General features: G+C 37.1%; 2 protein-coding genes across 2 annotated transcripts; one reads left to right on the plus strand and one right to left on the minus strand.

Moving 5' to 3' along the window:
* The first annotated feature begins 343 nt into the window (after positions 1-343).
* LOC140058187 (uncharacterized protein F54H12.2-like) lies at positions 344-1,621 on the plus strand. Its single transcript, XM_072103750.1, has one exon. It carries the CDS (start codon positions 344-346, stop codon positions 1,619-1,621), a length of 1,278 nt encoding a protein of 425 aa, XP_071959851.1.
* A 4,032-nt stretch (positions 1,622-5,653) lies between these two features.
* LOC140058188 (uncharacterized) lies at positions 5,654-7,192 on the minus strand. The gene has a single exon (XM_072103751.1). The coding sequence runs from the start codon at positions 7,190-7,192 to the stop codon at positions 5,654-5,656; it is 1,539 nt and encodes a 512-aa protein (XP_071959852.1).
* Between the last annotated feature and the right edge of the window lie 4,240 nt (positions 7,193-11,432).

Genomic DNA, 11,432 nt, shown 5'->3' on the forward strand with positions numbered 1-11,432 from the left:
TATACCGGTGTTCCAAGGATCATACAATCAAAGGGGATTCGGTTTGGGAGGTATCTTGTCCGGTCTCTTCAAACAGGCTGTACCGATGCTAAAGAAAGGTGCAAAGGCTCTCGGAAAATAAGCGTTGCGCACGGGTGGTGAATTAGTGGGAGATGTTCTGAGCGGTAAAAACGTTAAACAAGCCGCTAAACGCAGATTTACTCAGGCAAGTCAGCGTATCGTTTCCCAAAAAGGTAACGGTCGGATGAATAAAAAGAGAAAGCGTAGACGTAAAGGCATCAGTCGATAGAACGCAAAGAGAGTAAGAAGATCCTCCGATATATTCGATATCTAAAAAACAAAAATGGCTTTTGTACACAATCACTCGTGTGAATGTTTAAAATCGGAATTGGACTTGTTTTCTGTACCACCGACACAGACTAGTATAACCAAAGGACAATGGGTGCAATATCACCCTTTCAACAGCATCACCGACGTGGGTCCCTTGCAATTCAACATACAAGGATCCAGCGAGGAATACATGGATTTGTCTCAGACGATGCTCAACGTTAAACTAAAAATTACTAAACAAGACGGTACCGATCTCCAGCCCGCCGATCCGGTAGGCCCTGCCAATTTACTTTTGCAATCGTTGTTTAGCGAAGTTGACGTTTCTTTGAACGAGAGATTGATTACCCCTTCGACAAATACTTATTCGTATAGGGCGTTAATTGAAACATTACTGACTTATGGATCCGATGCAAAGGATACTCACCTCACGGGTGGATTGTTTCATAAAGACACGGCTGGTAAAATGGATGTAGCTGACCCTACGCTAGCCGAAAATGCGGTGAATAAAGGTCTTAAAAAACGGGCTCAATACATCGGTGGTAGTCGTTTTGTCGACTTGATTGGACCTATTCATTGCGATATATTTTTCCAAGATCGAATGATGCTCAACGGCGTAGACGTCAAAATTAAACTGTATCGAAGTAAAAACGCATTTAGTCTCATGTCTTCAGATGCCGCGGCCGGTTTTAAGATCCACCTGGAAGACGCGTCCTTGTTTGTTCGAAAGGTCCGCCTGAATCCCTCAATTGGGCTCGCCCACGCAAAAGCTCTGGAACGCGGTCCGGCCAAATACCCGCTGCGCCGCGTTGAGGTCAAGACTTTAACTATACCGCGCGGGAATCTGTCGTTTAACAGGGAATCGCTGTACAACGGTAATCTACCGAAAAGCTTGGTTGTAGGACTGGTGACCACCGAGGCATTCAACGGTAGCTACGAAAAGAATCCCTACAATTTTCAATATTTCAACACCAATTTCCTGGCTCTATATATAGACGGTGAGCAAGTACCGTGGAAACCGTTAAAACCAACGTTCGAAGACGGAGGCAACTACATGCTGGCGTATCAGAGTCTATTTTCGGGCTCTAACACGCTGTTCCAGGATACCGGAAATCAGATTTCTAGAGACGATTATCCTAGATGCTATTCGTTGTTTGCTTTTGACCTGACACCCGATTTGGCAAACGCCGGACATTTTAATCTAATTCGTCAAGGAAACATACGTTTAGAAATTCAATTTTCTACGGCTTTGACCGGCCGAGACCATCAACATTTTAGTTTATTCAGAATTTGACTCAATCATCGAAATTGACAAGTCTCGTAACGTGATTCTAGACTTTTAATTATGGATACGATACAACTATTGAGGTTAATTAAATCAGATCCGTTGGCTAGTAGATACTTTCGAGGGGTGTACCCGTCTGACCTGCTGCCTTCGGGGGATGAGGAATATCCTAGGGCTTACATAGCAAACGTTGAGCCTAGCGATCAAAACGGGTCGCATTGGGTAGCCTTCTTTTTTGATAATTTAAACAAAGGTGAATTTTTCGATTCTTTCGGGAATCCTCTGAATTACTATAGTAAACATTTTGTTAATTTTCTCGAAAACTCTGTGGAAAGTTGGACATTTAACGATAAAGCGTTACAAGCGCCCTTGTCTACGGTATGTGGACAGTATTGTATTTTCTATATTCTTCATAAATGTAGAAGAGTGGATACGTCCACGATAGTAAATATGTTTGGTAAAGATAAACCATCCAATGATTGGTTCGTCAACGATTTTGTAAAACGTCGATACGACGTTAACTTGCCCGTATACGATAGTGAGTATATTAAAGTACAATTTTTTAAAATGTTGTTGAATGCGTAGTAAATAAAAATTGTTTTTAAAATGGATATGTTTCTTTGTACGTTTGTAATTTTATTTATCGAGTGACTACAACAACAACAACAAGTTCGAGTTTATTACTTTTTTTTTATTTATTCAATTCCTTTCCTCATTATAGTACATAAAGGTTAATGTTTTTTAAAAATTTAACCATTTAGGTTTAGGCTGTCTAGTTGATCGCCTCCTAGCGGGTGCTCGAAAGGTAAGTTTTTCATCATCATCATCATCATCATCATCGACGAAGTCATAATCGTCCTCCTTCTTTCGTTTAGGTAATGCGAGAGATGGTGTTCCGCTCGATTTCATTCTTTGTAATGTACGACGTCTCGTAGGATTTCAAATCAAACTTTCTGGGGTGTTCAATTTAGCCAATACCGTTATAAACTCTCTCCAGCCTATAGGTTCAAATCCTTTCTTTTCTTGAATTATGTCTTTTGTCAAATCGAGTAAATTACTTCCTTTTACCGCTTGTCCTTCGATTAGTAATTCGCCGTATCTTGACCAATCAATTACGCCTATCTTCCGGTAACGGTCTATCCGGTCTAGAAATGTTTTCGTTTTGGATTTCAACGATGAGGACATACTTTGTAGTATTTCTTTCGATATAGAATACGTATAATCGTCTTTAGATTCGGCGCCTTTTTCGGTTTTTTCAACGTTCACCGTTTCTTGTACGTTCAAGTTCATAGGAGATGGATTATTTACCGGTTTCTCTTTATTTAAATATCGTTGAAGTACTTGATTGTACATGGTAATTTTATCGTAATCGTGCAAGTCATCCCTTTCGAGTATCCCCCTCATAGAATTATCTAAACCAGAAGTGATTGTTTCGTGATTTTTCTCGTAACGTTTACTGTACAAAGCCGTGTTTGCCAGTTCTTGAGGTATCAATACCATTTTCTTGGTGTGCTGTATTATTTAAATAGTAAACTACCCAATGTTTGAAGAATCGGTTGTAATATAAGACCGAGGAAGCCGCCCTTTTGAACGAGTAAACGCTTTCTCTTGAGAGGCGAAAGGCCTTTATTGGTAATATCACGCAAGTGTTTCTTGTACCGAGTCAACTTCTTCTTGTGAGCGTTGGATACTTGCACTCGACCTTTTAAAACGTTCATTGCGCATTCGCACAAAGCCGATACCAGCTGATCGTCGGCATTTTCCAGGATTAGTTTTCTTTGGCGCGGTGAACAGTGGGCTAGGAAACGAATAGTTTCAGCGTTCTTTTTGATACGTTTCGACATGTTGTTGGTAAACGGGTAAATGATTTAACGCAACGGTACATGTAGCGTTTTATATTCTCGGTACGTAAACAAAGTGATTATTTTTTGAAAATATGTTACTTCTAACTCTCATCTCCTCCGGAGTATTTGCTTTTAGGTCGATTAAAAGAAAGCCGTACGGTACACGGGTAGCGTCTTCAAAAGCCTCCTGTAGAAATCGTTCTTTGCCGGGATACATTTGTTTGGATAGGTTAGCTATTTGAGATTTATCCCGAGTGTTTTTAAACAGTATTATATAGTGAGCGTTTAAAGTGATGGTACGGATTTCTTTAGAACCGTAGAAAAAGTTTTGCATAATGAACATAACCAAAATGTTTCTATGATGCGATCCCTTTGTAAACATATTTACCACTCTTTTATCGCGACTACACTCGGTCATTAAATCATCAATGATTACTAAATGGTTTTTTGACGGTTCCATCGTTTCTATCGAATCCATAGGTATCCCTTCTATAAATTGAATGTTGTTAATAGACCCGCTCAGTTCGGTGAAAAGGGGTTGATATTCCCCATAACACCACGTGATGTCATCGAACGGCTTATTGAAATAATTGCTTTCCAATAATTGCTTTACGAAATATGATTTTCCCGATGAGGTCGGTCCACTAATTACGGCGGTGAAGGGGGTTACAAGTACACACGTCATCTTCAGTTTTAATGATTCATCGCCTTTGTATATCGGTACTTTATAACGAGGTATAACAACCCAATATAGAATAAATGAAAGGGAAGGGAGACGACAATATAAACCAATAGGAGATTAATAAAGATAATTACGTAAACGAATGATTGTATATCAAAACCTAAAAATCAATTCCAACGTCATTAACGTCTGTGTACTAATAGAGAGAGAAATGGCAGATTTGGAAAAACTAACTTTATCGTACATTGAATATAAATTAACGGGTAAAGTTGTGTGGGATTCCCCATTCCTCCATAGTACTATTCGCCTTTGTAATGAGGTGGAGAAAAAGTATGGCTTGATTGCCTTGTGTAACGAAATTACTTCGGAGACGTTGGATAGTGTGTTGAAACAAATGATGATTGATCAAAACATACACGTCGGTAGACTCGTGACAGGAATTTCAGTGTGCGCTAGTGTTGCCACGCAGTGTGCTACTGTTTTAGAATTAGAAAACGTTTTACACGTTTCTTGCGAATTTGTGAAGGAAAAGTTTTCCTCATTAGAACTTTGTAACGACAGTGATTTGGTAAGTAAATTTCTTTTTTTCATTTATTCTCATTTTTCAGTAATCAAGTGTTTCTATATTATCTTTTATTTATTATTATTATTTTTATAGGAACTTGTTCTATGTAGTACGAAGCTAGGAATTAACAAAGCATGGTACTTGATCGACTGGCTAGTAGGCATTTATAAGGCCTTGCTGGAACGAATTGTTTGGTGACGTCGGATAAATAAAAAATTTAAACAAGAAAGAGGAGAGATTACAATATTTATATTGGATACGATAAAATAAAAATTACAGTCACCATTACGTACGTCTTTTGTTGTTGTTGTTGTTATCGTCATCGTCTACGTCAACATTAAGAAACAGACAAGTATATATATTATAAAACAAGTACAGTGATTAAATTTATTTCAAATTTCGTATAAAACAAAAATAACTTTACAAAAATGTATTTGCTTAATCCGCAAAATGAGAAACGGTATCGACATAAGAATTCAAGTCGAAAAATATTTAAGTTGAAATTACAAAAATATTGCTTAATCTACAAAAATCGACTTTATAAGTATAACATTTATTAACATTAAAACAGTTATAAATATATTTACTTAATTTACAAAAAGGAGAAACGGTATCGACATAAGAATTCAAGTGGTAAAACATCTAAATTAAAATTACGAAATATATGTACTTAATCTACAAAAAGAGAAACGGTATCGACATAAGAAAATCAAGCGGAAAAATATTTAAAAATATATTTACTTAACCCCGCAAAAATTCGACTTTAAAAAACGGGTATAAAAATTATTTATATTAAAACAGATATAAAAATATTTACATTAAAACTACAAATATATTTTGTTCAAACTATAAAAAAAGAGAGAGTACGGTAAAGAATGTATAAAGATTAACAAATAATTATCTATAACAAAGTATGTTTACATTTTTAAAAAGAAATTTATTGCCGTGATTCACCAAACATACCCGTAAGGAACTGTGCGATAATTTTCGATAATAATTCTTTTGTCGTACACGATTCGATAGTCTTTAGTCGATGTTTCGTTGACTATCTTTCGTGTTTTTGGCTTGCGCGTTATGCGATTCTTCTCAACCGTCTTAATTGTATCGGGGCCAACACCCCTTACCATATTGGAGACGGTGTCAAAATTAATTTTCTGAGCGTTTGTAAAGTTAAGGGTAAAACCCTTAACTTTACAAACGGTCTTCCCCGTATCCAATTTATAGGCGTAGTTCTTAGGCCCCCCAGAAACGAAGGACTCGATGAATTTACCATCTTTAGGATCGACCTCGGTCGTTAACTGACCCAAATAGTCGCCCAGGGGAGGGTCCCAATCCCCGGGTTTTGATACGAAGATTACGCTGTCGGTATCGTAATACAGGACGCGCTCCTGCAATTGCTCCAACAGCTCGTACAATTTTAAACGCGCTAACGCTGTGGTAAATGCGGCAATGACAACATTAACCTTTCGGTTAACTTCTACAAATTGTTCCTCGTCCTCGTATTTTACCTCCGCCAAATTATCATTAACCAAATTTATGTCATGAACGGTTATCCCAGGGTTCGATAAAATATCGTAAACCTCGTTAGGATCTTGCGTATATTTAATTCTCGTGAGATTTTCACGCTGGCCAAATTTACCCCAAAAACTATTTAGCATTAATTTGGCCAGAGATCGAAGCCCAGGATTGTACGCAATGTCGTCATGATTCAAGTCGATACCTTCTACGGTTCGATAGTCCGAAATGTATTTTTGTTTATCTTCGGGCGTTTTACACCATTCAGGCCAACCCGAAGCTTCTTGTTTCAATTTTAAAAAGGTGTTAATGAAAGAGGCAAATAGACCGGACGAAGGAGAATCTGCAGAATACGCGCTTTTATTTTTAAAGTGCCATACTACGTGAACTTTACGTATCTCGTACCCAACTTCCACGGCTTTAGCGACTTCGATCGTTGCCCAAGAACCCGTAAATTCTCTATCTGTACCGGAATGATTGCAAGCGGTTTGTTGTTGAGAATCGGCGCATGTTCTACAGAGAGCAAACATTAATTTACCGTTTGATCTATAAGGTAAGACCGGATGGAATAATTTTTTAGGCGCTTCGATTGTACACTTTATCAAGCCGAAATAATCGTTGATATCCGTGGACATGTCGTTGCGATCATTGATTTCAGGATGACCTACGGGGTAGGTACCGTATTTATTTACATAAGGGTACAAGGAAGTATAATCTATGTAATTTATTTCTTCACCCGGTTTTACCTTATAGAACAAACAACTGGCATTAGTCCTCCCACCGAAAAACGCGTCTCTTGGATTCAAAGTCTGCCTAATTAAAGGAACTTTTGAGACGATAGATTTAATGTTTGGGGCCAACGATTGTTTGATCCGTTTCCATTCGTGTCCCCAAATCTCGACGTATTCGAAATCTGGTAATTGTTCCTTCAGAAACCGTCTTTTCTTGCTTGTTTTGACAAAGCATTCCAACATGGCCTCGTTATTGAAGGGATTAATGGAATCGGGTCTATAACAATCTTGGCACCCGTAGAAAAAACAACCCATAAATTCGAAAATTATTTTGTTTTCTAAACATGCGCCGTCGACAGAGTAAGGCCCAAACCTTTTTCCCCTCCATTTCTGGCATGATGGATAAAGACCCCCCTTTTATGCGACTCGTAGCACAGCCATTCCATGCTAGAGTGAGAATGGTTAACGGTTGTTAGATACCCTGATGGTGGAAATAGAGCGATGGTGGATGGTTTTAAAAAATTTCTAGAAAATACGTGGTTACACGCTGAGGCAATTGTCATTAAATTATTTGAAAAGGGGTCAACACCGCCGAGTAGAGGGTTTTCGGCGATATAGTTACTTTCAAAAAAAGATGTCTAAAAGTAAGACAACACTTTCTGAGAATATCTACATCGCTGATAAAATACTCGACGAGTTCTTTTTTAAGATCAAATACTTGATTACTTTCAATTTTCTGGTTTTACCATTTAAAGAAAGATTCATTTTATCGGGGGAATAATTTGAAGAATCGGGGTAAGGACCTACGTAATTTTGGTTTTCTAAAGAATTAAAATAATGAGGAAAGTAACCCTTTTAAAGTTCGGAGATGCCAAAAGTTTTGGGCAATTTGGATAGAGGCATGGGCAGAAATGAAAGGGAATCGATTAATCGAATGCTCGTTTCTTTAGTCCTAATCGAAATAAGTTTACCACCGCGAGCAATTACATCCGGTACAATGGAGTTTTCGTACAGGTAGTTGAGCACGAAGTAACTATCATAACCCTGGAAGTTGTGAGCGATACACGTAATATTTTCGTTAAATTTGTAATCTTTGAATACGTAATTGCAGAAATCTTCGCATGCAGACCCTCCGTGAAAAACCACTGTTTTATCCCCACACACGTCACACTCGGCGGAATCATTAGCACCGTCGATACAATTAAGACAAGTTTTTTGAAGAACGCATACATTTGGTTTGTGTTCGCCTGTATCTTGCGTGCATTCGAAATCAAAAAAGAAATATTTGGTGACAGCTCTGTTACGGGTCTCCTGATTCTTAAACTTTCTTTCAGTATGCTTAGGGGCTACAACCGGTTCCATGTAGCAATGATGATCGTATGAAACGAACGTCCTACAAATTCTACAAAAGCGGTTTTGACAATTGGGATCTTTTTGAACGATCCTATTACAAGTTGAACAATTTTTAATTTTGCCACATACTGAAACTTTAGAATCAGGAGATTGTTTATGATTGGTGAAACATTGCTTATCCTTAAAAAATCTATTACATTCTTTACATTCTATTCTACTCTCTCTATTTTCAAAAGAATTAGAAGAGGGACAGTCATTGTGCTTACACAGCACGCACGTAAATTGACAATTGTGTTGGTATTTGTGATTATACCCCTTATGACATCTATCGCAGAAATAGTCAAATTTTAGAAAACCTGTCATTGTGGTTATGAGATCGTAATGATTAGAATGATGATAAAGATATATCTGCTTCTTTCTATAATCGCCGCTAAAAATGACAGAATTTAAATTGTCTTTTGAAATGACCATAATTTGGTAATTTGGTAATTTTGATTGCATCTTTTTATTTCCTCGATGCCGCATGTCTGCTCCCTAACCCCCGAATCTCTAAGTAAATGAAGGGCGGCTATTTTTTGCTGACGCCAACCTTGCCTAATGTTATTCCATCTAGTTACTTTGTTAATTTTGTCTTCGAGCATAGAAATACCCGTAACAATAGCGCGTGCGCAGCAGATAGTTTCGTTATCATCATTCTTAATCTTAATTATACATTTAGCATTTAACAATATGTCGATACCGTTCCTTCTATAGCCCCCACCCCTAGGCATTCTCATGTGGAGAACGTTAAATTTAAACTTGTTATTAATAAAAATATCCGTTTTGGACTTTCATAATGGCTGCAAAAATAACGTCAGCCGTAAGATGGCCCCTCCGTCCAAAAGGGATAGAGATAGGTGCATCTAACCCCTCAGCCTGTATGACTATTCGAAGCATGTCGTCGACATGCACGTTAATGCAGAGAATATCGACGACATGCTCGAAAATTCGATACAGTGTGGGCAGAAACACCTCTAAACTTATATGATCAATATTAAAAAAATTTACTAAAAAATCGCTAATAGTCGCGTTAAAACATTGGTTATACCTATCAGCTAATTGAAAAATTCTACAGAAGTGATTCAACTCTACCTCATCAAGGTTAAGGTCCTCGTCTTCAACAGTATCAATATCGGCAAATTCTTCTTCTTCTTCTCCGTCTTCGATTCTGAGCCTCTTTCTATTAACGCCCCTTCCGTACTGTATGGGTACAGGCTGAAAACAAAAAGAGAAAAACGATAAAGAAAAAGAAATATAAGACGTTGTACAACAACAACAACAACAACAGTAGTAAAGAAAATAAAACGATAGTTACCTCAATAATCGAAGACTCTGCTGAATCATTAATCTCGACATTTCCTCTCAAACTCAAACATTTGGTGTGAGCACCAACACCGAACTATACAGAAAAAAAATAAATAGATAAATTAGAAAGGAAAACGCGTATAAACCGTAAACGCAGAAACATTTTGTAAATGCCCCAATTACATAAACTACTACTTTATGAGATATTTAGAAAGTAAAAAAAAAACATTTAAAAAATAAATAAATAAATTAGAAAGAAACACAAAGAAGCCGTAAAACGCTGTAAACACACGTTCGGTTACACGCAATCTACTTTTTTAGAATTATACACGGTAAAATAAATATTACGTAAAAAAATAAAATAAACAAACACTTACTTCTACGTCATCAATACGCAAATTAGCCGATAGCTCCTGCACTATCTCAATAGCATTATTACAAATATCCGGAAGTGAGAGGCTATCGGCTTCAGAAACACTCTGGCTAACATCCAAATCAAGATCCTGGTCATTAAATACGAAATCTTCTAGTAGTCCAATATCGGGGATAACATCGTCGGTATCGATATTTTCGATATTATTTCGCGATAAACTAACGATAGCTTCAACTGCTCTCTGGCATTCGATAAACAAGCTATCGTTAGAATCGGAAGATGATGATGATGATTCGTAATGAGCCATTGTAAAAAAATCAGTAATAAGTCTAGAATAATCAGTAAGCGAATGAAGAATTACCCACACTTACGCTGTTTTTATACCATCCCATGACACTAATTAAATGTAATAATTTATGCAAACAAAGGTACTTAGAACTTCCTTTAGGAAATGTGTCCGCTATTAAGATTGGTCAAACAGCCCTTACATAATTAGGAGGACCCTCCCACAACAGTGACCATTAGATTTAGCCTTCGACCAAACGGAAAACATGGACACAGGAAACACCTTAATTAAAACAACAAAGGGAAAAAATTGTTTACAAAACCATTTTCTCAAAAAATTTAATGAAAAAAAAAATATATAAAATACAAAACAGCAGAAAAAAACCAGAATTTTTGTTAACAAAAATAACCTGGAAAAATAAGATAACTCAGGATTATGCCGATGGATATAGGTGATACACCTCATGCTCCCAGTAAAACTCCTCCTCCATTTGCTCTATGGCCACCTTTAGAAGGTACCACAGCGTGGAATCAGGCACTGCCATCAAAATGTACCGCCTACAAGCGGAGTAGTCGAGGAGCTTGACCACCTCTTCTGGCATGCCTGTGGGGATGGTAGACATATTCATCTATACAACGATACAATAACAATAAATTAATTGAAAAAAAAAAAAAAAAAAAAAAGATGAGAGCTACTCTAATACAACGAAATAGAAAATAAACAGAAAAAAGAAACTCACATTAGGCTATAGAAATAATATACCAAACAAATTTGTAAATCAAAAAAACGAGACAAATGAACCGAATACAGCAAGCAAAGGATCTAGAGAGACAAAAAGAGACAGCGAAAAAAAATTAAAAAATCGAGGAAAAACGATAATTAAATACCTTTTACGTGGCTGTATGACTCAATAAGAAGTAATTACTAAATAAATAAAATAACTATACCGAGACAACAACATTAGTACTTACATATTAATTCACAGGAACGCACAAAAGTAGGAAATATATAATACAAAATCGTAGAACAGGTACAGTAGAACAGTTGAAAATATATTATACAAAATCCACTAGAAATGGCAACCACGTGATGTTGATACAGCAATGGAGATTTGAAAGTGAGTGGGG

Source organism: Antedon mediterranea, chromosome 9 (genome assembly GCF_964355755.1).
Source record: "Antedon mediterranea chromosome 9, ecAntMedi1.1, whole genome shotgun sequence".
Lineage (NCBI taxonomy): Eukaryota > Metazoa > Echinodermata > Crinoidea > Comatulida > Antedonidae > Antedon > Antedon mediterranea.

Bases quoted from the DNA above. Each gene is read 5' to 3' on its own strand.
- LOC140058187 (XM_072103750.1), top strand. From the start codon at position 344: ATGGCTTTTGTACACAATCACTCGTGTGAATGTTTAAAATCGGAATTG.
- LOC140058188 (XM_072103751.1), bottom strand. From the start codon at position 7,192: ATGTTGGAATGCTTTGTCAAAACAAGCAAGAAAAGACGGTTTCTGAAG.